General features: G+C 40.0%; 1 protein-coding gene across 1 annotated transcript in view; it reads left to right on the top strand.

Moving 5' to 3' along the window:
- LOC125341389 (glutamyl aminopeptidase) overlaps positions 1 to 25,291 on the top strand; it is a 77,892-nt gene that overhangs the window by 35,188 nt on the left and 17,413 nt on the right. Inside the window, 7 exon segments of the mRNA XM_048333390.1 lie at positions 2,212 to 2,346; positions 4,745 to 4,810; positions 8,444 to 8,509; positions 8,878 to 9,029; positions 11,376 to 11,455; positions 20,499 to 20,635; positions 21,771 to 21,826. Of these exon segments, the coding sequence (XP_048189347.1) occupies positions 2,212 to 2,346; positions 4,745 to 4,810; positions 8,444 to 8,509; positions 8,878 to 9,029; positions 11,376 to 11,455; positions 20,499 to 20,635; positions 21,771 to 21,826 (692 nt within the window).

Below are 25,291 nucleotides of genomic sequence, written 5' to 3'. Positions count from 1 at the left end.
TAAGATTTTACTATTGCTTACTATTTCAATTTTAGTGTTTCAAAAACACTGGCTAAGCTAGGTATAGTGATTCACACCTGTAATCCCAGTACTCAGGAAGTGGAGGTAGGAGGATCTTGAGTTCAAGGCCAGCCTAAGCTACATAGCAAGACTGTCTCAGAAAACCAAGGGTTGGGCTTATAGCTTAGTGGTAAAGAGTTTTCTTAGCATGTGCGAGATCCTAGGTTTTATCTGAAGCACAGAGGGGCATGAGTGAGCATTTGACTTTATTCTGGAAGGATTTATTGTATAATATATTCACAATTCACTCACTCTTTCATCTAATCATTCTACTTAGCCAACAGTAGAGAGGACACACACAGGAACAAAACACATTTTCATTGCTTAGTTGAGTTCCCAGTTTAGGGTCTCCTGAAAGAAGGGGTCAGATAAATACAGATGTTTACTTGCTGTACTTTGTAAGTGCCACAATAGTGGATTCTCGTTTTATGTATTAAAAAAAAAAATCCAAGTGCCCGTAAGTGGGACAATAGTCACCTTTTCATATCACACAGACAACTACTGTGAAAGCCAAGACCACAATCAAATTTCCTGATGCCAAGAATAGAATTCTCTCTCCTCTTAAGTGGACATAAAAGTAAAAATCCAGGTCATGATTAGCTTACCGTCAGTCATTGCTCAGCTTATTATAAATGGAAACCATGAAGTTGGGGGGAAAATATACTAATACAGCATGCTCCACTTCTGAAAATATTTTGAATTTAGTAGGACCAATAAGAATTTCATTAAAAAAAAGACTATAATTTATAACCTTGTTGCTTAAGAATCAAAGTTGTAATGGCAGAGAATGTATTATCCCTGCTACTCTGTGATTTCACTGTGTCAGATATTATGCCAAGTGCTTAAATGGGCACTATATCTTCAGTCCTGTGCCCAAACCCAAAATAGAGGTCCCATCATTACCGTTATTTAATGAGGGAAGGAACTTGTTTAGTTTTACTTATCAAGAGAACATACTCAGCACAGTGACTCACATCAGCAATACCAGCTACTGAGGAGGTGGAGATTAGGACCATAGTGGTTTGGGTCCATCATGGGCAAAAAGTTATTGAAACCTCATCTTAACCAACAATTTTAGCATGTGCACATCTGTAAGCCCAGCTATACAGAAGCCTGTAGGTAGGAGAGTCATGACCCTACCCAGGGGAAACATGAAATTCTGTCTAAAAAGTATTCTAAGCCCGGTACCAATGGGAGGTTGAGATGTGAAGATCACAGTTCAAAGCCAGCCTGAGAGGAAAGTCTGTGAGACTCTTCTCTTCAATGAACTCTGCAGAAAAGGCCAGAAGTGGCGCTGTGGCTCAAGTGGTAGAGTGCTAGTTTTGAGCAAAATAAGCTCAGGGACAGTGCTCAGGCTCTGAATTCAAGCCCCATGCCCTGAGTTCAAGCCCCGGGACCAGCAACAAACAAACAAAGAAATAAACAAAGTAACCTAAAGCCAAAAGGACTGGAAGTGTGGCTCAAATGGCAGAACACTTGCCTAGCAAGTTCAAAGCCCTGAGTTCAAACTTCCCTATGGCCAAAAAATAAAGGGGAGAGCATATAAAGACTAAACTTTGAAGTTAGAAGGTAAGATGACAACCATTCTATATTTGCTGAGAAAACCTAGGATTGAAAAGAGAAGTGATTATTGGAACTGAAGCCTGAACTCATGTTTTCTTTGACTAATTATGAATGGTCCAAATTCCAATGACCCACTGACATGGAACAAACATTAAATACCACCTTTGACCAATAGGACTTGATGAGTTCTCAGAATTAGCCTGTGAGCTGAGGTGATTCTTTCCCATCACTCAGATGAGGAACACTGTGGAGGAGGGGTGGGGGAAGACTTGAACGTTTAGGACAAGTTAAAATCACAGCTATGAGTAGTTCTTTACCAATGCTTGCTAGTCATGGCTTCATTGTAGAAATCCAAGTAACAAACAGAAAAAAGGCATGGCATCCATGTAGAGCAATCAGTATGACAGGTCACAGAAGAGATTTGCTTTCATTGTGTATGGAACATTTAACATTTGCTTTATAAATGTTATAAACGTATACCATTTACTTTCAATGATTTGAGTCATGTCCATTACCCCCCCACATACACACACTTATGATTGTGTATGGTCTTCTGAAATACAACTATGGCTCATTCTGTCTTTTCAGCGTGACCAGGTATTAGTTGAAGATGTATTACCTGTACAGGAAGATGATTCTTTAATGTCTTCCCATCCCATTGTCGTCACGGTCACAACCCCAGCTGAAATCACATCTGTGTTTGACGGGATATCATACAGCAAGGTGGGAGAAGCAGGTTATTGCTCTGAGCATCTTTCTTCGTGTTGACTTTCCTCCTAGTAAAAGCCTAGAAACGTCGAGTGTGGGCGTGCCCTGCCCCTGTACTTGGCGTAGAACTTAATTCTGCACGCTGCATCTTCCCAGGGACTCAGGTGCTGTTAACCCATGCTGCCCGTGACCGCAGGATGTTGAATTCAACTTTAAAATGATTTGTTTCTCTCTTTACTTTTGCTTATCACTGCTTTCCTTCTGATAATTAAACATTCAGATTTTAAGCATCCCAGAAGTGGAAATGTGGCTCGAGTGGTAGAGCACCAGCCTTGAGCCAAAAAGCCAAAAAGTGTGAGGCCCTCAGTTCAAGGCCCAGTAACAACACACACACACACACACACACACACACACACACCACACACACACACACACACACACACACACATATCCCTCCCACATGACTGCAAGCATCCAGTTTAAAATTGTTTGCCTTTATTCTTGAAATAAAACAAATGTTATTTTCTGCTATGCAATCAGTGAGGACTGTCATATAAATGCAGTTCATAGTCTGCTTTTTAGTAGAACCTACTAACTTTTTTTTTTTTTTTTTTTGGCCAGTCCTGGGCTTGGACTCAGGGCCTGAGCACTGTTCCTGGCTTCTTTTTGCTCAAAGCTAGCACTCTGCCACTTGAGCCACAGCACCACTTCTGGCCATTTTCTGTATGTGGTGCTGGGGAGTTGAACCCAGGGCCTCATGTATACGAGGCAAGCACTCTTGCCACTAGGCCATATCCCCAGCCCCCTACTAACATTTCTGACAAGGACTTAAAGTTGACTCAGTTGAAGAAAATACCTTATCAATTTTACATAAGATTTAATGATACTAGATGCTGTTGATGATGCATTTTTAACCACTATGACTTTACAAAACATTGCTGAAAATCTATAACTTTTATGTTTTCTGGTTTCTCTTGAAACATCTCCTACAACTTCACTTTTAGACATACAGTATTCTGTACTCATGGGTGATATAATTTAAACTTTCATTTTAGTAGCTTTCTCTCTCAGTTTCTCATAGTTTACTGTCGACATTAAGTTACTTAAAAGTTCCTATAGGCTAGGCACTGATGGCTCATGCTTATAATCCTATCGACTCAAGAGGCTCATATCTGAGGATCAAGGTTTGAAGCCAGCACAGGCAGGAAAGGCCATTAGACTCTTATCTCCAACTCACCACCCAAAAGCTAGAAGTGGAGCTGTGGCTCAAGTGGCAGAGTGCCAGCCTTTACTTAGGCTCAGAGATCAAGCCCCAGTACTGTCATACACAAAAAGTTACTGAAGACACCTTTGGTCGTGCCTAAAATGAATTCAGTTTGCTTGTAGTTTAATAATTAAGACATTTGTTCATCAATGTTAGTTTGAGTGAAGGAAAATATTAGTACGCAAAGTTTATAGTATATTTTGGGTTTTCCGTGTCATATTATTTCGATGGCACCTTTGAGGAATTCTTTTATTAATTTTTCTTTTACATTATCAATGATTCTTTCTACTTCCTGTTAAAATGAAAATTTCGAATTTGCTTATAGCTTCTTTTAATAACTCACACAAGAAAAGTTAGAATAACTGAGTCTATGTCTCTGAGTCTAGAGACTTAAATATTAGGTTATAAATAAATAAATTTGTCTACATTTTTAACCTTGTTACTAGGCCCCCAAAACAATTAAACATGTTGATAAATTATAGTAAAAATTACTAAGAAGGGAGGCAATCGTTTTCTGGTTAGTTACTTGAATTGATTTAAAATATCATTAATAGTTCATCTGAGTATTACTCTTATAACACATAAAGGGAAGTTAGAAAATAGGTTGTTGTCTAATTTTTTTAGATAAAAAAATGAAATAAGATAAATTACTTTTGAACAGCTTTTACACCTTAATTATATATATATATCTGAATTAAACTATTTAACAAGGTAATTCTTTGAATTCTACTACTCTGTGTTTAATATATTTTTTTACATCATGGGGATATATTTTAAAACTCTTTGGACTTTGTCTTCACCCAAGAACTTGATTTATCATTTTCCCCCAACTCTGCTTTTTTCTTTTGCAGTGCTCCATCTGCTGGTTCATTTGGGGAAGTGCAAGATTTATTTGAACCTGCATCAGCAAAATCATTATTTTAGCAATTTCACTTTGCTTTCTAGTTACTTAGAAGCAATAACGCAGGAGGTCTGTCAGGTGGTGTTTTAGCACTAAAGGAATACTTTTTACAACTGTATAATTTAATAGAGTCATCTTGAAGGAATAATCATGAACTGTCACAACAGTAAATGTCACAACAGTGGTAACTGATATTTATTCCTTATATAACTTGTACCGTTTTAATATATCATCTTTCCCCGTCACAGGGAGCTTCTATCCTGAGAATGCTTGAAGACTGGATGACACCAGAGAAATTTCAGAGAGGATGTCAGGTATGGTATGATATGCAATTCATTAAGGATAATTCACCTCTTCTCTTACTCATGGGTAGATAATATAGCAAGAAATCAAAGGTGATTTCATGTCAAGTTAACAGTCTTCATTGTGGGGGCTGGGAATATGGCCTAGTGGCAAGAGTGCTTACCCTATATACATGAAACCTAGGTTCGATTCCCCAGCACCACATATATAGAAAATGGCCAGAAGTGGCGCTGTGGCTCAAGTGGCAGAGTGCTAGCCTTGAGCAAAAAGAAGCCAGGGACAGTGCTCAGGCCCTGAGTCCAAGGCCCAGGACTGGCAAAAAAGAAAAAAAAAAAAAAGAGTCTTCATTGTGTCTATAATTATCATTAACCAGAAGTGTTGTGGAGAAGTTCAAATTGTCATTTGAAAAAAGTCTTTGTATATGTATTAGGCAGTTCAGCCTGCTATTACAAAGTACCACATTTAAACAACAACATTTATTTTCTCACTGTTCTGGGGCTAGAAGTTTGAGATCAATGCATTCTGATGAGGGTCCTGCACCTGTCTTGTGAATGGCCAGCTAGTAATCTTATAATTCAGTAGCACACTCACAATGTCTTTAACCTGCTGTCTATATTATCACCAATTTTAAAAGCCTTGTCTATAATTAATTTTCCTCCAGTTCAAATGGTCTATGTTAGATCGCTTAAACACAGAGCTGAATTGAATAGAAATTAATTTTAATGCCATGATGGTGCTGTTGTATGAATGTACTGGAGGTGGGGACACTCTTCTTTTCATCTTCAGTCTTCAACTACTTGCTAATATCTGCAAGCAGGTCAAGCTCAACATAGATCATTCGATAAGTTCCCAGAGCAGCGAGATTGTCCATTACCCCAACACTGTTCCCTGAGCAGTTACCATCTCACAGGGACTAGCTCCTGAGTCCCGTGGGCTGGGTGGGATATTGAGGTTCAAGGTCTTTCCCTAACACATACTAGCCCGAAGTGGTACCTATGAACTAACCTGCAGAATCTGAGGGTAGCCAATAGCCTGTTTCCTTTCAAGTGTATCACCTTCTTCCAAATCCAGCCTCAGACAGCAAAGTCATCAACTGGAGATTTCCCCAGGCAGTCCCTGTGAACCGAAAGGTAGAAATGTCATGGGTAACAATGTCAGACTGTGAAATGAAATTGGGATATGCACCCATCCTTTCTTGCTCTTCCAAGACCAGTAGTGTCCCTGGTTAGACAAATGGCTGAGCCAGGAAATGTTCTTTTCCTTCCTCACACATGGTGATAAAACACTGACAACCTCTCCCCCTTGTGTAATATGAAACCACCAGTACCAACTGGCCAGGTCCTGTACCCTAGGTTGTCATGTAATTTGGGCTAGAATGGTACATTGGGATTATCCAGATAAGGGAGAAAATTCCTTTCTTTATGCACTCTTCTGGAAAGACTACTAGGAACAAAATGAAATAGAACTTTAATATGGTGTCTGTATAAATTTCCATTCTGTCTCAGGAGACTGAATGCATACGTTGCTAGTTTTTCTTTAATAAGGTACCAATAATTGTGATGAAAACCTTACACATGAATTCAAGATTCAGAATTCTCATAGTAATCTCATAGTTAAGACAGAATAGTTTCCTCTCATTAAAAAAAATGTAGGAGTTAAGTCAGGCATGCTTATAATCCTAGCTACTTAGAAGGCTCAGATCTGAGGACTGCAGTTTGAAACCAGCCCCTAGCCTGGGCAGGAAAGTCAATGAGACTCTTATCTCCAACAAACCACTAAAAAGTAGTAAATAGAACTGTGGCTCAAGTGGCAGAACACTAGCTTTGAGCAAAAAAAAAAAATCTCAGGTATGGTGTCCTTGCCCTGAGTACAAGATCCAGAACCAGCACAAGAAAAGAAAAATCTCATTTACTTGGAAAGCAGAGATAGTGGTATGGAAGTTTGAGGCCATCCCAGGAAATAAATAAATACAAATAAATAAATAAATAAATAAATAAATAAAAGTCAACAAACAAGCCAATGTGGTCACACACATCAGTATTTCCAGTTATATGGGAGGTGGGGGTAAGAAAATCATGGTCCAGAGCTAACTCCTGGGCAGAGGCAAAGTCCACTCTGGAAAATAAATGATAGCAAAAAGGACTGGAGACATGGCTCAAATGGTAGAGCGCTTGCCTCGCAAGCACAAGGCTCTGAGTGCAAACTCTAGTACCTCAAAAAAGGTAATATTAAATACTAGTTCATATATAGCTATGTTTTTATTATTGTGTTAAATATCTAATTGTTTTATTATGATGATGCAATGAATGATGAATGCAATACTCTGGAATCAATACCAAAAAAAAAAAATGCTTTTTCTCCTTTCCTTTGCCTGCCCTCTAGTGGTAATGTTGAGAAGTGACTTAACCAGAAGCACAAATGAGACAGTAGTGGTTAAGTGCCTATAATCTTAACTACTCAGGAGGCTAAGATCTGAGGATCGTGATTGGAAGCCAGCAGGAGCAAGAAATCCCATAAGACTCTTATTTCCAGTGAACTACAAAAAGAGCTGGAAGTAGTGCTATGGCTCAAGTGGTAGAGCACTAGCCTTGAGCATCAGAGCTCAGGGACGGCACCCAGGCTCAGTGTTCAAGCCCCAGGATCACCACCAATAAAGATAATAATATAATAATAGTGGTTAATAAATTCAACGTTTCTAGCTAAGACTGATAGGCTTTACAAAAGATAATTCCAGAAAGTAATAGGAAAGATACAGCAGCGACTCGTTAGAAAGTTTCCTGGAATTCTACCCTATGTAGTACTATGCAATTAGGATATTAATGTTTTCTCTTGGTCTACATATCACATTGTACCTGAAAACACATATACACACAGAGGGTTAATGAACAGAATCTGCCACAGGGCATACCTTCTATTTAAAAAAAATTCACATTTCAGAAGAATATTTATTAAATTATTTAGAAGAGGTTAAGTGAAGACCTACTCTATAAAGTAAATCATTTTCTTCAGGTTACTCACCACCATTTATCATTAGTACTATTCAAAAGATTGTTTATTTTCTTAAACATCAGAGATAAATAGGCCAAATACAGTCTGCGGTCCTTTTTTTTTTTTCAAGTTCATGTAGTAAAAGAGGTTTTTATGTTTTAAAATCACTGAAGCTGGGTGGTGGTGGGTGACTGAGGCTTATAACCCTAAATCACTCAGGAAGTTGAGATCTGAGGATTGAAGTTCAAAACCAGACAGGGCAGGAAAGTCCATGAGACTCTGATTTCCACCAAATAGCTGGAAGCAGAACTGTGACTCAAATGGTTGAGCACCAGCCTTGAGTTAAAAAGCTAAGCAAGAGTATGAGGTCCTGAGTTCAAGCCCCAATACAGGGACACATAAGTAAATAAATCAATGATTTTAAAAATGGAACTAAAATGACTGAGAAAATGAAACTAGGTCATGACACGAAAATGACATGGGGTTAAAATATCCACTAAATGATCTTTTGTTGGAAGGAAGTTCATGTTGTCTGTGGTTGATGCTGTATCATTGGGGAAGAACTAGGGAGCTTGTGAGGAACATTTAGCTCCTGTTATGGAAGTGTGAGAAAAGATAATGCTGCCTTCTAAGTTTTGGCTGTCATTTGCCTCTAGATTTACCTGAAAAAATTCCACTTCAAGAATGCAAAAACTTCAGACTTTTGGGAAGCACTTGAAGAGGTATGGAAAAGTATATTCCTCCAAGATTTTCTTTTTGGTCTAATGTTCCAACAGTGTACCCATCATTTCTTGTGCCGATTATCCTATCCTTTGTGTTGGTTCATATTTATCAATGCATTCATCTGCTTTTTTATTTTATTTATTTCTTTTTTTGGCCAGTCCTGGGGCTTGGACTCAGGGCCTGAGCACTGTCCCTGGCTTCTTCCCGCTCAAGGCTAGCACTCTGCCACTTAAGCCACAGCGCCACTTCTGGCTGTTTTGTGTATATGTGGTGCTGGGGAATCGAACCCAGGGCCTCATGTATACGAGGCAGGCACTCTTGCCACTAGGCCATATCCCCAGCCCCTTTGTTTTGTTTTTGATCTCAGGCAAGTAATCTCCCAGTGAAAGAAGTAATGGACACATGGACCAGCCAGATGGGCTACCCCGTGCTCAACGTGAACAATCGGAGAAACATCTTGCAGCAGCGCTTCCTGCTGGATACCCATGCCGATCCTTCCCAACCACCCTCAGCCCTGGGGTAAGTGTCTACCACACAGCTCAAAAGAAAGGCAGAGAGCTGGCAGGAATCCTAGTCATTTGCTTGGCTCCTGCTCTCAAGTGCATGACTGATGGATGGTAAAATAAAGGCACTGTATGCCTTTAAGGAACAAAAGGGTTAAAAACCGAGGGGATCTCAAGTTCAAAATGTTGGACTAAACACTTGTATACTTGTCCAGTGTTCCGTATATTAGGGATAAGAGGAACAGAAACATTGAAAAAAGAAAAAAACAAACAACCAAACAAACTGTTGAGCGCTGGTAGCTCATGGCCTGTAATCCTAGCTATTCAGGAGGCTGAGATCTGAGGATCATGGTTCAAAGCCAGATTAGACAGGAAAGTCCAATGAGATTGTTGTCTCCAATTAACCACCAAAAGTCTAGAAGCGGAGCTGTGGTTTAAGTGGTAGAGAGCCAGTCTTGAGAAAGAAAGCTAAGAGCTAGCACTCAGGCTCTGCGTTCAAGTCCCAGTACTGGCACTATAAAATAGACTAAAATTCTATTAAAGAATATAAGTGGGTGAGGGTTACACACCAAGAAATTCCAAAAGAGAATCAGAAGAGACTTGGTGAGGAAGGTATAACTATATAATAATAAGAGGCCTTCTCTTCTAGCCAGGCCACGGGTTATGGTGAAGAAAGGAAAGAGCCAGAGGTGAAAAAAAAACCCTAGTAAACAGAGTCAACGAACCCCAGGATTCTCAAAGCACAGTCTTTTCCATTGTGTAAACTGCAGGATCTGTAGGCTGGAGTGCCTGGTCAGACCTGGCCTATGACAAAGGCGTCCTCAAAAACCACATGTACTTCTGAAGTAGCACAGAGATGGCCAGCCACCAAGTATAAGCAACGCAGTCAGGTGCTGGCGGCTCACACTTGTAATTTTAGGTTTAAAGCCAGCCCCCAGCCCCAGCAGACAATGCCGAGAGATTATCTCCAGCTCACCAGGACAAAGCTGAACGTGGAGGTGTGGCTCCAGTGCTAGTGTTTCAGCCTTGAATGAGGACCTGGGTTCTAGTCTAAGTACTAGAACAACAACAACAACAAAGAAGAAGAAGAACCAACTTAGTGTTTTTTTCCCTTTAAATATGAATGGACAGGGAAGGATCCTAGACATATAAAAAAGACTATCAAACATAAAGGCTTCAAGTCCCATGCGAGCAAACAAATGAAGGGAGCTCAAACTCTATAAAAAAGGTAGTTGAGGAACCAGCAAACAAATTTATGAACTACAGTCAGAGTTCAAAGAGGCTGTTATATCATAAATCATGGCATGATGCCTGAGACAAAAGGGCTCTGCAAATTATCAAAAAATAATAGAACAAGGATTAGAGGTGTGACATTAGCCCAGCAGGCTTGAGAGCCTGGTCTCAAACCCTAGTACTGAAAAGAATAAATACATACATACATACATAGTAGGACAACTAGACCTAAATTTGTCATATAGGTTTATCTTCTTTCTATACATACTGTGTTTTCTGATGTCTGAGCTAAAGTGAAAACAGACATTTAAGTTTTCTTTTTGAGACCTGAAGACTAAAATGTTAAATATATATTTTAAAAAACCAGGTTAGAGCTAGGTGCTGGTGCTCTCACACCTATAATGCTAGCTACTCAGGAGGCTGAGATCTGAGGATCACAGTTCAAAGCCAGTCTAGGCAGGAAGACTCTCTTATCCCCAATTAACAAATTTGAAGTGGCACTGTGGCTCCAAGTGGGAGAGCAAAAGAGCTCAGAAACAGAACCCAGGCCCTGAGTTCAAGTTCCGCAACAGGCAAAAGAAAAAGAAAACAAGGTTATTTTCCCTGCCCCTCCCCTGATACTAGAAAATACTAAATAGCTAATCTCTGCACCCGGTACCCCTGAAATAAACTTATGTGTTGATAAGTGTATTTATTTCCTTTCCAACACATGTATTCTCATGATTAAAATGTATTTCCTTTGGTGGAACTGTCTGCTGAACTCTAACAATGTTTTATGTACCTTGACAGAAACAATGGTGCATGAAAGTGTGTGTGTGTATGTTCAATATTCTAGTATAATGTGTTGTACTTTTGCAGTTTATTCTACAAAAGCCTTCCAAAGCCTCATTGCATTTAATTGAATAATCTTCCATTTTTGATGCAAATTTCTACAAATTTCTATTCTTGGTTTACAAAACTTGTGAACAATCAAGTAGCTGTTTTCATCATAAAAGGGCTTTGTACTAATTATTTATTGTGTGCAATACACTGGGTAGGAAAATGTATTTATCTGGTTGGTTTTTACTTGTGATTTCTTCTTTTTCTCTTAGTAATTAAGTTAAAATTTTCTTTTTTTAAAAAATTTTAGTTACACATGGAATATTCCAGTTAAATGGACCGAAAACAATGTATCAAGCATTGTAGTCTACAATAGGTCAGAAAAAGGAGGTAAATATCACTAATGATTTATTTCTTCTCTGAATTGATGCACTTCAATTAATCTAATATAATGAAAAACAAAAAGCAATGCTAAATCCAGAACTTAAGTAAATTTCAGTGAAGAGACCTTTTAATTTATCGGTGATTCCAAATCTTTATGAGAATTTTTTCCTACCTTGAGCTATTCATTTTAACGATTTTCCATGACTCAACATCATAATAAATATCCATACCCAAAGGAGAGGTTTAATATGCTCAATCACTGGAAGATCAATGATTATTTCCTTCTTCCTTCTTCCTTCCTTTCTACTTTTCACTCGTTCCTTCTTCCTTTCTTTGCTTTGCTTTATATCAGATATATCTGCCATTGAATTTCTTAATACATTATGTGGCATGGTCTGCGATTTTAAAATGCTTTTTATTGAATTAGGACCATCACAGTCTGAATTATATTTCTTGTTCTATCTCCACTAACTTTTCATTTTTTTACTCAAAAAAAGTATAATTATATAAAATGCAAGTGACATGGTTACAAACCTCCAAATTGTTGTAAAGAAGTAATGTATGAGGTAGGTTTTAGCAACAATCACAGAAGAATCTTGTTTTATACTTTTTCCATTGGACTTGCTTTGTGTTTCAGAACATTATCGAACACAGCAAGTCTTTTCTCCTCTTCATCCCATGAGGGTTTGATCTAGTCTACACCCTCTGGTGTAGACTTTCTCCTCTTGCTCCTAGAGGCTAAAAGCAGAGCACTTGTCCCTTTATCTACATGTCTTCTTGCCCCTGGAGAATATTCTAAATTAGCAATTATGTCTGCTTTCACCTTTACCCTGCCTGGCCACTTTTAACAAAGCAGCTTCATTGAATTGTATTTCACATACCATGTAGTCTGTTTGTTGAATCTTGCCGTGGTGGGGAGCAAATCCAAGGCTTTGAGTGTCTATCATTGAGCTACATCCTCGGTCCCACAGTTCACCTGTTGAAGGTGGACACTCCAGTGTTGGTTTGTGTTTTTAAATTATACTCACAGACACTGAAGTCATCATCACAGTTCAGTATCTGCGTCACCTCAGATAAGAGTGCACCCCCTTCTCAACCTATAGCTGGGTGTGGCCACTTTTCCTCATCATCCCAGCTGTATTGGTATTGGAAGCATTACCATTCCACTCTACCCCAGGCACACACTCACATAAAAGTTTAGGAGACTCCATCTCAAGCAAAGAAGCTAGACAGGAACCACCATCCTTATTGCTACAGGAAACATTTAATAGGGGATCATAGTCCAGGTATGGGCCTGGGCAAAAAGAAGACCCTATCTCTATAAATATCCAGTGCAAAGGGCTGGAGACATAATTTAACAATAGAGGGGCTGGGAATATGGCCTAGTGGTAGAGTGCCTATCTCATGTACATGAAGCCCTGGGTTTGATTCCTCAGTACCACATATATAGAAAAGGCCAGAAGTGGTGCAGTGGCTCAAGTGTAGAGTGCTAGCCTTGAGCAAAAAGAAGCCAGGGACAGTGCTCAGGCCCTGAGTTCAAGCCCCAGGACTGGCAAAACAAAAAAACAAACAAACAATAGAATGCCTGCCTAGCAAGTGCATGGCCCTGATTTCAGATCACAGTGACGCCATAAAAAAAATTAGATAAAGAATAAGGAAGGGCCGATTTGAGACAGTTAATAAACTACCATCCAAGCCCCAGAAAAACCACTAAGCTAAGCTATGTCTCTATAGATTGGTGTGTTCTGTACATTTTTTATAAATGACTCCACACAATGGTATTTTGTGGCTCTCTTTTTTTCAATTAGCTTAATATTTTCAAGGCTCTTGGAAGCTATAGCATATATTAGTAGGACATTTGACAAAAGAAAATGGGGAAGACAGAAAAAAATAGACACTTAAAAATGTGTACCAGCACAAGTGAAAGGCATAGTGGGAAGTTTAAGATTTCATTCAGAGGTTTGAAGAGCTGATTACCACATATTTTCCCTATTTGTCACCATGTTTAACTGAAAGTTGTAGAAGGTCTTGGCAGAAACTCGGTTTACTATTTACAACTGTAAGAGCATGAATCATTCATCCATCCTAACACAATTTTCCCAGAATGACAACTCTACACAAGCACATTTTCCAGATAACTAAACCTTACTCAAGTACTTCCTCAAAGGAGTTTCAAGTGTTCAGAATAAATAGTGTCTTAATATGTATTATGTACTTTTTAGGTAGTCTATTTGTAATATGAATTCAATCCTTAGTTCCTTCCTTCAAACAAGTATTTATCAAAGGTAACTTACCTGCTAGAGGTAAGTTTTGGGATAATTCTCAGGGAAGAAAATGACAACCTCATGTTGGGGTAGACTGTTGTCTTGTCTTGTGTTGCTGAGTCAGCAGGTCGATACAAATGGGTGAAGGGAACTCACAGAACCAGCCAAAATTAAGGGCTCAGCAGCTGCTGCTGAAGCTTAAATAGGTCTTTAAGGTTGAACAAGTATAGAGAGGGGACAAGGTGTACTCATTGAATGGAACGATCCTGCCCTTTTCTTTCACTCTGACAATATACTTAACCCTTTTTTCTTTTTGGCTGTAACTGTTGACTTTTGTCTCTACTCATCGTGATATAATTCTTGAGAAAACAGAGCTTATTGGTAGCTGCTGTTGTTTCTGTTTTGTTTGCCAGTCCTGGGGCTTGAACTCAGGGCCTGAGCACTGTCTCTGGCTTCTTTTTGCTCAAGGTTAGCACTCAGCCAACTTGAGCCATAGTGCTACTTCTTGCCTTTTCTGTATATGTGGTACTGAGGATTCAAACCCAGGGCTTCATGTATACGAGGCGAGCACTCTTGCCACTAGGCCATGTTCCCAGCCCAGCTGCTGTTGTGTCTGTATTTCAGCAGGCACCTCACATTATTTTGTTGAGTGAATGAGTGAACAAATGGATAGAGAAAGAGGCTTAGATGTTCCCAGAGCTGTGATGTACGTTGATGACTAACTGCCCTTATCTGAAACTTCAGAATCATGACGGGTCTCCCAGCCAGAAGAACACTAGCCGCCTCTTCCTACTTCAAAGTGCCTGCTCCATTTTTAGGCAATGCAATAATTTCCTGTTTCCTGTCTGAGGCCCTCTTAGGTTCTCAGTTTAGAGCACAGATGACAAACACGTCCTGAGGGTGCAGAATGGGCAACCAGCTCGTGTTACCAGCCCCACCTCTCAGCCTTGGGCTGCTCTGTTGATTCATCAGAGGGCAATAGAGGGAATGCCCCCTCCCCAGCAGGCCCTTTATATTCATAATGTACATGATCTTTTAAGCATTAGGTAAGAAATTAACATGCAGTTTCTAACAATAGAAGAGGAAGGAAAACTTTTTCTTCTGGCTATTCCACTGTACCCCACAAAGCTCTGATTTTAGACTATAAGTACTAATAACATCTTTTAAATGATTCTCTCTCTGTCTCTCTGTCTCTCTATCTCTCTCTTTTGTTGGGGTGGGGGGTATTGATCCTGAGGCTTGAAATCAGGGCCTGGACACTGTCCCTGGCCTTCTTTTGCTCATGATTAGTGCTCTACCTCTAGAACCACAGCTCCACTTTTGGCATTTTTGGTACTTTAGTGGAGATCAAAGTCTCACCTATTTCTTGCCCAGGCTGGCCTCTAAACACCATCCCCAGATCTCAACTTTCTGAGTAGTACAGGCATGAGCCACTGGCATCTGGCTTGGATTTCTCTTTTAAAATGAATATATTCCTCCCCAAATCCGTTTCTTTAGCCTTGCTACTGCTCTTATTGCTCACTGGAAATTTACAACAAGATAAATCATTCTAACTGCTTTTCCTATAATATGCTTTATGCAGTCAACTTCACTGACTGAATTCCTAGTGTTTTTACTTTATATACTTTCATTTGCTCGTTTGTGGTGAGTGTGTATGTGCTTGCTGCTCCTAGGGCTGGAGCTAAGGGCCAACGGGCTCTCTCTCAACTATTTTGCTCAAGGTTGGTGCTTTACCACTTGAGCCACACTTCCACTTCCAGCTTTTTGCTGGTTAATTGGAGATAAGAGTCTCACAGGCTTTCTATCTGGCTTGTCTTTGAACCACACCTCTTAGATCTCAGCCTCTGGAGAAACGAGGATAGTAGGTGTGAGCTCCTAGTGCCTAAACTTACTTTCAAACAAAGCATTTCGTTTAAGCTTAATGTGCTCTCTCTTTTTCAAGTAAGTTATAACCTTTCTGGAGATACACAGTCCATGTCATATCTCTTGTCCTCTATGTCCGCTATGATCAACAAACAGAGATGAGGGGCTGGGGATATGGCCTAGTGGCAAGACAGCTTGCCTCGTATACATGAGGCCCTGGGTTCGATTCCCCAGCACCACATATACAGAAAATGGCCAGAAGTGGCGCTGTGGCTCAAGTGGCAGAGTGCTAGCCTTGAGCAAAAGGAAGCCAGGGACAGTGCTCAGGCCCTGAGTCCAAGGCCCAGGACTGGCCAAAAAAAAACAAAACAAAACAAACAGAGATGCATACCCTAAGAATCTTTGCTTAATGGAGGCTTGTTGGCCTCAAACTCTTTCCTATGTATATTTTACATATGTCTCCATGTTTGGTATCAGCTAATACTTGGCTATTTCCAATAGATTTTCATGTAGTAGTATATCACAGTTTTGCTCTTCTTTTGTTGCTTCATAGCACTTGGTAGGATTGAATTTTTTAAATTTATTTATTAATTAAACAAAAATTTTTGACAAGGTGTTGTGCACAAGGGGTACAGTTACATAGTAGGGCAGTGAGTACATTTCTTGTGATATCTTACACCCTGATTTTCTTTCCCTTCCCTAGGTCAGGTAGACATATATACAATACACAGTGTACCAAGAACATATACCGTAGCCACGTGGCCTACGCCAAAGAAAATTCACCTAGGGCTTTAATTAAGTAACAAGTGTAGTGAAAACTCAGTATTCAAAATGCACATTCTTTTTTTTTTTTGTTTTTGTTTTTGTTTGGCCAGTCCTGGGCTTGGACTCAGGGCCTGAGCACTATTCCCTGGCTTCTTTTTGCTCAAGGCTAGCACTCTGCCACTTGAGCCACAGCGCCACTTCTGACCATTTTCTGTATATGTGGTGCTGGGGAATCGAACCCAAGGCTTCATGTGTAGGAGGCAGGTACTCTAGCCACTAGGCCATATCCCCAACCCCAAAATGCACATTCTTATATAACATTAGGGAGAAATTTTAAGGTCAAGGTGAGGTAGAGACCTTGGGATAAATTTTTATAATTCTTCTTTTCAGACTATGGAGAATTTAAATCACCAAATTCTGACTGTTACAGAGACTAAGTTTGCTAAAAATGTGATAGATGTAACTAAACATGCATTCCCAAAATAAAGTTGGGCATGCATATTTGTTCAGAAAAGGACTTTCTTCCAGTTTTCAAGCTCAGCCTTGTGGAATGTGTGGACTTTGATTGAGTGATTATGGATTCGGTTTTTCTGGTTCAGAAGTCTCATTCATCAGTTCAGCCCCAGTTAACCAGGTCTTTGGGAGATTTATTCATCTAAACCAAACATACAAGAGATTAACCAAGAATGCTAATTTGTTCATTTACCCAGATAAAATACACTGGCCTAGTGAACTATCATATCCATGGCCAGCTAATTAGGTAACTCTTCCCACAAAGAAAGTTTACCCAGTAAGGATTAGGGGAGAGTTAAGGGAGATCAATTATTTTAAAGATGTCATCCATCTGTGATTTCCTGATAATATTATCCAGGTGAGTCTAATTACCGTATTTAGACACTATCAATAGTGGCTCCATGCAATAAAAGCTTCTTGTGTGTTTGTATATCGGCCTGAAGGAAAGACTCCTTGACAGACCCTCTCTCCTGGGTGGCTGTCCACCAGCCCAGAACTCCAAAGTCCCATTTTCTTTCTTCTTGTGTTTCTATTACCTGCTAGGATGTTCGAACTTCTTCATGAAACTTTTGTATCTGGTTAGATATAAAATAAGGCAAAAAAGGGGGGGGGGGACTTGGCCTTGCAATACATCTATTGCTTTTGCCCATTTATTTTTGTGGGGGTGGGCCGGTACCGGGGCTTGAAATCATGGCCTCATGTGCTTGCTTAGTGAATTTTGTTTGAGATTGGTACTCTGCCACTTGAACTACTCCATCACATCTGCTTTTTTTTGGTGGTTAATTTGAGAGAGTTTCTTAGATTTGTCTGCACTTGGCCTGGCTATGAACTGTAATCCTCAGGCTGCCTGCGTAGTTAGGATTACAGGCGTGAGCGACAGGTGACCAGCAGGTAATTTTGTTTGTTTGTTTGTTTAAATCTACTGTATGTTCTTTTTAAAAATTTAAGCATCCCATAAAGAACACAGGCCAGGGTTATAATCAGAAAAAAAATGGAACTGGAATATGCAGCCTTCCTTCTATGTGTTGCGAAGAGCAGACATCAATATTTTAGTCCCACTTCTTTATAGAGCTCAACAACCCAACAGTATTTCACTGCTGCCAGCTGTTCTGCAGGTAGTGTGAACTTGGGAAGTCCGTAACTACTGACTTCCTGGATCGCAGCTTCCTTGTCTATAAAGTGAGAAAAATCACAGTAACCCTAGACAGGCTTAACTGGGCACATATAAAGCACCTCTAAAATACTACAGTGTTTGGCTGGATGGCTAGGAACTTCTCTGTGCTGTTTATGTTTGCCTGGCTATTTATAGAACTAGTATCCTAGTCCCTTTCATAATCACCAGGACAGTAACCATCTGTGGAGCACAAAGCTTATAATGAGCTGACCAATACTTTACCTATATGATCTTCATCAATCTCGACAACAGCCCAGCCCCGAGAGGGATTTTTAATCCCTGTGTTCCTCCTGGTGAAATGGGACACAAGAGAGGTCAAGTGGTTGAGCCAAGGTGACACAGCCAGTTAGCCACAGGGAAAGGATTTTTATCCTAGGTCTGTCAGACACGAAAGTTCATGTTCTTTCTTCTGTCACATATGGCTTTATGCTTAATGAGAGACTTTCCTCCTGATGCAAGCATTTGAAGTGTAAGGTTGCCAAAAGATTAGCTTCCTTTCAACAACTTATCCATGGGAGAATGACAAAAAAAAAAGATTAATACAGCACAAGTGAGGTAAGGGTTTATAATTTGTCAAGTACCTACCCTGAAAGTTCCTGAGGAAACTTATTGTCTGGTTGAAGAGTATACTCATAGATTATATTTTTTAAAAAAAATACTGTGTCCTGGATATCTTCCAGACCTTGTAAACACTACCCCAAAGTTAAATCATGCTCCCTACCCGCAAACTGACTTACTGTCATCTGTTTCCTAATAGCAACACCATTATTCATCTCCTAATGCAAGGCCCTTTTCGTTCCTCTAAGTGTCTTCAAGTCAGAAGGAGGGCTGTGTTGATTTTACCTGTAATACATCTCTTAACTACATCAACTCTTTTTTGCTTCCTGCACATTAGTGTATGTCCTCACCTTTGCTTGCCTTAGATGATTAGAGTGGATTCTAAATTCATTACCTGGTCACTTGAATCTCCTCAAAATCTCCCATATTACTATCAAAATTATCTTTACCAGAGAACAGATTTGAGCATGCTACTTGTCTGCTTTAAAAAAAAAAAATCTGCTAGCTGGGTGCTGGGTGCTCATGCCTATAATCTACTTGGGAGGCTGAGATCTAAGAATTGCTGTTTGAAGCCAGCCCAGGGAGGAAAGCCCATGAGACTCTTATCTCCAATTAACCACCAGAAAACTGGAAGTGGTACTGTGGCTCAAAGTGGTAGTGCACTAGCCTTGAGCAGAAGAGCTCAGAGACAGCTCTCAGGCCCTGAGTTCAAGCCCCATAATCCACCAAAAAACAAATAGTTATCAGTCAGGTATGATGGCACATTCTTGCAATCCTAGCATTTGAGATGCTGAGTCAGGAAGATCATGAGTTCAAGGCCAACCTGGGCTGTGGAGCAACATCTTGTCTCAAAATACTTAAAAATCCTGCAGAGCTCTCCTATTTTCCTACTTCTCTCGGCATTGAAATGCTGATCTTCAGTTTCAGCTTCCATTCCTGTTTGCTTGTCTTGTTTTCTCCATTGTCATGACATTTAACTATTTGAAATTCTCAACTGTATCAAGTGTTTGTACATCACCATGTAAACTGCGTATGGTCCATGCAAACAAAAGTAGCATGGGAATTGGAAAGTCTAGAAGCAATACTGACAAATAACTGCTCAAGCCAGAATACAACTTTTATTTTAAATGTGTGTATGTGTTACTTAAACATAAGGCTCTATTCCTTCAGTGTTGGGTATCTTAACTGTGCACAGTACAACCCTCTGTAAATACGGGGTGCAGCTTAAGAAAGAAGATGAACTTTCTAAATCCATTGGTGCAGCAACGCATTACCACAGTTGATCGAAATAAGGAAGCAGAAGACCTTATGTACAAAGACAAGTAAGAAATGGATTACAAATAAAATTGTTGGATTCCAATTTTCTTGTAGGTCTTCTTGACATTTTCAAAGCATTACTGACTCTCAAATCATTATTCTGCTTAGTTACAGCCATCTCTGTCAACTTCAATGTTGATTTTCACAAAATAGTCTTTCAAATGTTTACATTGTTATCCCCTCCTCAGGCTGCCCTGGTGAATATTCATTATGTAATTAATCTATTATGATTAGGAATGTAAGGCCTGGAATTTTCTGTCTTTGAGTGCTATTTCCTTTTTTTGGAGGATTGGCTGGCATAGAATTATTCCACTCATTTAGCAAGCTTCCCTTAGTAAGAAATGTAAGTCACAAATGACAGGATGTTTGTTGACATTACTTATTTCTTTTTTCAGCTTAGTCATTCTAGTGACATTCTAAAGTTAGGCAACTAAATAAGAATTAGGCTTTGGGCTTTGGACCCAAATCAAACTTGACTCCTTGAGCTAATATTCCTTTTTCTTTTCTTTTCTTTTTTTGCCCCTCTGGGTCTAATTTCTCTGTGTTTACAGTATATGCAAACATGTTTCTCATTAGTGTTTATTTACTACCACAGGGATCACTTTGAACTCTCCTAATCCTGATGGAAATGCTCTTCTCAAAATAAACCCAGATCATGTTGGGTTTTATCGTGTAAATTATGAAGGAGAAACTTGGTTCCGGATAGCAACAGAGCTTTCTTCAAACCACAAGGTATGAGACAGCAGTGGTTGAGTTGTTTCTCTTTTTTTTTTGTTCTAAGAGGAGCATTGTTAATTTTTTTCAATACACTTTGCTTTGAGAATCATAATTTTTAAAAAATGAGAGCAATGCACTCTCCACAGGAATCTCTGGGAAGGTTTCACTGAGGAGGTGACTTTGTATTTGTTTTTGTATTTATTTACTTATAGTGCTGGAAATTGCACCTGGGCCTTTGCGTATTCTAGGCAAGCACTCTATCCTGAACAATGTCCTCAGCCCTTATTCTTTTTTATTTTGTTTAGTATATTTTATTTTTTAAGATAGGATCTTACTAAATTGCCCTGGATGACTTTGAACTTTCAGTCCTCTTGCCCTAGCCTAAGTAGCTGGGATTTCAGGCATGTACCACTATGCCTGGCTAAGAGATGATCTTTTTGCTACATTTTGAAAGTTGGCACTCTCCTCTCCTGACCCCCAATTCAAGCAAGCAGGAAAAGGGGCCACTGAAAGCAGCAAAACAAATGAAGAGGAGGAGAGAGGTGGTAAGCAAAGCCATCTGGGCTGTAGACACCTGTGTCAGGTCAGAGTGTCTTACGTGGCATGGTAAAAGTGAACCACTGAAGGGATTCCCCGAGGCCCCAAAGCTCTCAAATTTTTATGGAGGAGATTGGTGTAGAACTGGACAACAAGCAGGCAGAGGCTGGGGTAGGGAGAGCAGGTAGGAAAGAGCCCTTGGAGAAGAGAGATTTGTCTAAGGTGATCTTGGTGACTTCAAAGGAAAGTTTGATTTGTTTGGATTTGATAGAGATTAGATATGATGGACAGAGAGAGGGAGAATTCTAAAAGTGGTGGCCAGTATCTTGGGGTGTCAGGTGGAGAGAAACAGAGGCAGAGGCTATCTCAGGAAGACAGTCTTCATCTTGGACTTGAATGGGTTATGTACAGACAGGGAGCCTGTCAAGAGATTGGGAATTAGAATCTAACTTTTCTGCTCATGGATATAAAATTAACCCTTCCCTCAAGGGCCTTTTATTAAGCATGTATTGTGTGCTAGGCCCTGAAAGAAACAAGCTGGAAAGCAGGGTAATAAAAAGAAGAAAAATTAAAATTTGAATAAAACAACACCTGTGGTTCTATCTCTCCTCAGGACTTTTCCTCTGCTGACCGGGCAAGTCTTATTGATGATGCTTTTGCCTTAGCAAGGTGAGTTTTGTAATGAAATTAGGTCATTAGGTCACTTGAAATATTATGAGGGCTAGGTGCAGGAGGGTCATGCCTGTCTGTAATCTTAGTTACTTAGGAGGCTGAAATCTGAGGATTGTGGTTTGAGTCCAGTCTTGTCCCCAGTTAACCAGGGGGAAAATAGCCAGAAGTAGAGCTGTGGCTCAAATGGTAGAGCACTAGCCTCTAGCAAAAACTAGCTCAGGGACAGTGCCTGGGCTCAAGACTGGCCTGTCCATGAGCATGTATATATACACACACACACACACGCACGCACACACACACACACACACACAGAGTGAGGTTTCCAAAAATATTTTTAAAATTACAATATTTAAGTATTAATTACTTCTAGCATTAAACAGCCAAAGTCAATATTTTAAGTCATCTTGTTTTCCTTGGTTACTCTTTTTAGAAACGTTTTATGGATCTCTCAATCACAATATTGATTTTGGTCATTTACATACACACAAAACTCACCGGCCCTCTTGACTTTGATTATGGTTTGTTCTCTCTCAGAGACTTTGAGTTAAGCAGGAATGACAGTTGCAAATGCTCAAAAACACAAGTAGCTCAAGTGTAGCGAACCTAGTCATCAGAAGGCTTGAATTTAACCCTAGTACTGAAGGGAAAAAAAAACTACGCCTTCATAATTTGATATAATATACAGACAGTGGGTCCATTATTAAGTTTTAGTGAGCCTGTAAAATCCCTGTACTGAGACAAGAAGCATGAAGCCTGGGGCTCCAGGATTGATCTGATTTAGGTACTATTCAGGAATTTGATTTTTGTTCTCATAATCCGAAGGGACCCCGAGCTTAGGGAAAAATAATCCATGTAGTTTGAGGGGTAGTATCCACAGTACCTTTTTCCCATTCTCAAGTCATCTAACACCAGTAATTCAAGAAGTATTTATTAAATTTAAGTAGTGACACAGGTGATTTGACTGTCTGGTTTTGTGGCCTCCTCGTTGTAAATCTGGTAGCCCTCTGGTGACCCCTGGGACTGGGCTGAGGTGCCTCCAATGGGCTCCATCTTTTCCACAGTATGGGATTGTCGTTACTCATTAGTTGTCTGTTTCATCTAGAAAATTGTAAGTTTGACTGGTGCCGAAGTCCACTAGCTCATGATGGTACATGGCGGCTCAAGCTGATGCTTAATAAATGCTAACCCATGGCTGGTAGAACAGTCATAGCAACGAAGACTCCAGAATGCCTAGATGACATATTGGAAGTCATAAATCTCTTTTATCATCTTTCAAGGTAGAAATGATAGGGTTGGAAAAAAAAAGAGGCTCTTAGTCAAGCACCAATGACGTAGGGATCAAAGTTCAAAGCCAGCCCAGGCAGCCAAATCTGAGACTCTATCTCCAGCTAACCAGCAAAAGGACAGAAGTGGAGAACAACTCATGTGGTAGAGCATCGGTCTTCAGAAAAAAAGTTAAACGACAGCTCTAATCTTCATTTCAAGGCCTAACACATGCACACACACACACACACACACACACACACACACACACACATACACTTTCTCTGTTTCTCTCTCTCACTCTCTCTCTCACATACACACATGGCTTCTCATCTCTTCCTGTTCTCCCTGGGTCAGTTTCCTTCTTGGTAAACAAAATTCTTGTGAGGACTAAATGAAATGAATTTACGTACACCACCTAAAAGATTATCTGAATTGTAGACAGTGCTCAATTAATTATATCAAGGATCAAAACTCACCCATGCCTGATTCTAAGCAGCGAAGCCCCATCTGGAGTGGTTCTTTTCTGGGGGCTGGAAGCGTGGCTCAGGTGGCTGAGCTCCAGTCAGTGAGCAAAAGCACCAGATACAGAGTTTAAACCTCTGTCTCAGATTTAAAAAAAAAAAAAAGGTTTCTTTTGAATGTATAATCTGGATTCCCTTTGTACAGTTCTTGCTAGGAAATCTTTAGGCTTAATCTCCTGGCTAGAAAGCAGAATCATTATAATTTTCATTACATTACAGTATGCCAGTTGGTCACTTAATAAATACATGTCAAGGACCTTCGATGTACAAGGAATTGCTTCCTCTGGGAAATTATATGTAAAAGTAGATGATCGATAAGTATGTTAAAGCATCACAGAATCATTTAGAATTTTTTTTGGTGCAAAACCCTCCAGATGCACCCTGTAGCATGACCTTTTAACTAAAACTTCACATCTTGGCCACTGGAAATTACAGAGAATTGCAAAGCCACTGCGGTTTAATTCCCTTCACAAGACACTGCAGATGGTTCATTTTGCTCTAAGATGAAGTGACACCTCTTGAGCTGCTCTTTCCAAGGAACTGGGTATAAAGCAAATAACTCAATGCTTTCTACTCTGTTGAAAGACTTTCTTACATTTCCTCAGCTCCTCTGCCATGCCCCCACAGGGAAAAAAATAAGAGCTAAGGAAAGGAAGAAAGTGAAACAAATTCTAAAAACATAATACTACAGAAAACAGGTGAGTTGTCACCTGGACTGATTACTTCTGCAAGGATTCAGAAAGAATAGACTCCACCAAACCAGTCAGATCTGTGGCCCAGGCCACCCAGAAACTTGGGAGAAGATGAGGAAAAGTTGAAAGGTATAATTACCTAGATAAATGCCAGTGGTAGGGTTAGAATTTACACAGTCAGGTGCAGGTGTTCAAAAAAGATATGCAAGCATCAGAGTGTCTCCTCCTTCTCCTTCTCCTCCTCCTTCTTTGGGCAAGTCCTGAGGCTTGAACTCAGAGCCTGGGTGCTGTCCCTGACCTTCTTTTTGCTCAAAGGTAGCACTCTACCACTTGAGGCACAGCTTTACTTCCAGCTTTTTTTGGTAGTTTGGTGAAGATTAGAGTCTCAGAGACTTTCCTGCCCAGACTGGCTTTGAATGATGGTCCTCAGATTCAGCCTCCTGAGTAGCTAGGATTACAGGCGTGAGCCAGCCTCCCCCCCCCCCCCCCCCGCCCCCGGTGCCAAGCATAGCTGCATTCTTCATTCCTCTGTGCCTTCAGGTTCAATGTGAAGAGCTAGTGCCACTGTGGACACATGACTCTTTCTGGTCAAGTTAAGGAACAACAATGCATCTATCTCTTTTTTAGTTCCCTCCAAACCATCTTAATTCTGATATGTTCAGCAAAGTCAGTTGAAGCTTTTGTTCTTTTCAGATTGATTTTGTTTTCATTTTCAGTAGTCATGCAAAGGAGTTTCAGTTTACCAAGCCAGATTCTGAGTACAATGCATCTTGGACATTGTCAGTCCTTCCATTACTCTCACCTTCTTTTCCTGTCCTATCCATTTCCTCAAGTTCCATAGTTCCATCTTGACATAGATACATTGAAGATAATGACTGTATTTGCCAGCCCTTCCTGTCTCCATTCATCATCCCCCTTCTCCTTGGCCTAACTCCCTGGCAAAACATGTCTGCAAGCTTTCATTTGAAATCAGGCAAGCAAGC

Source organism: Perognathus longimembris, chromosome 24, assembly GCF_023159225.1.
Source record: "Perognathus longimembris pacificus isolate PPM17 chromosome 24, ASM2315922v1, whole genome shotgun sequence".
Taxonomy (NCBI): Eukaryota; Metazoa; Chordata; class Mammalia; order Rodentia; family Heteromyidae; genus Perognathus; species Perognathus longimembris.
Note: the sequence above shows the minus strand (reverse complement) of the source record. Positions and strands in the feature narration are given on the sequence as shown.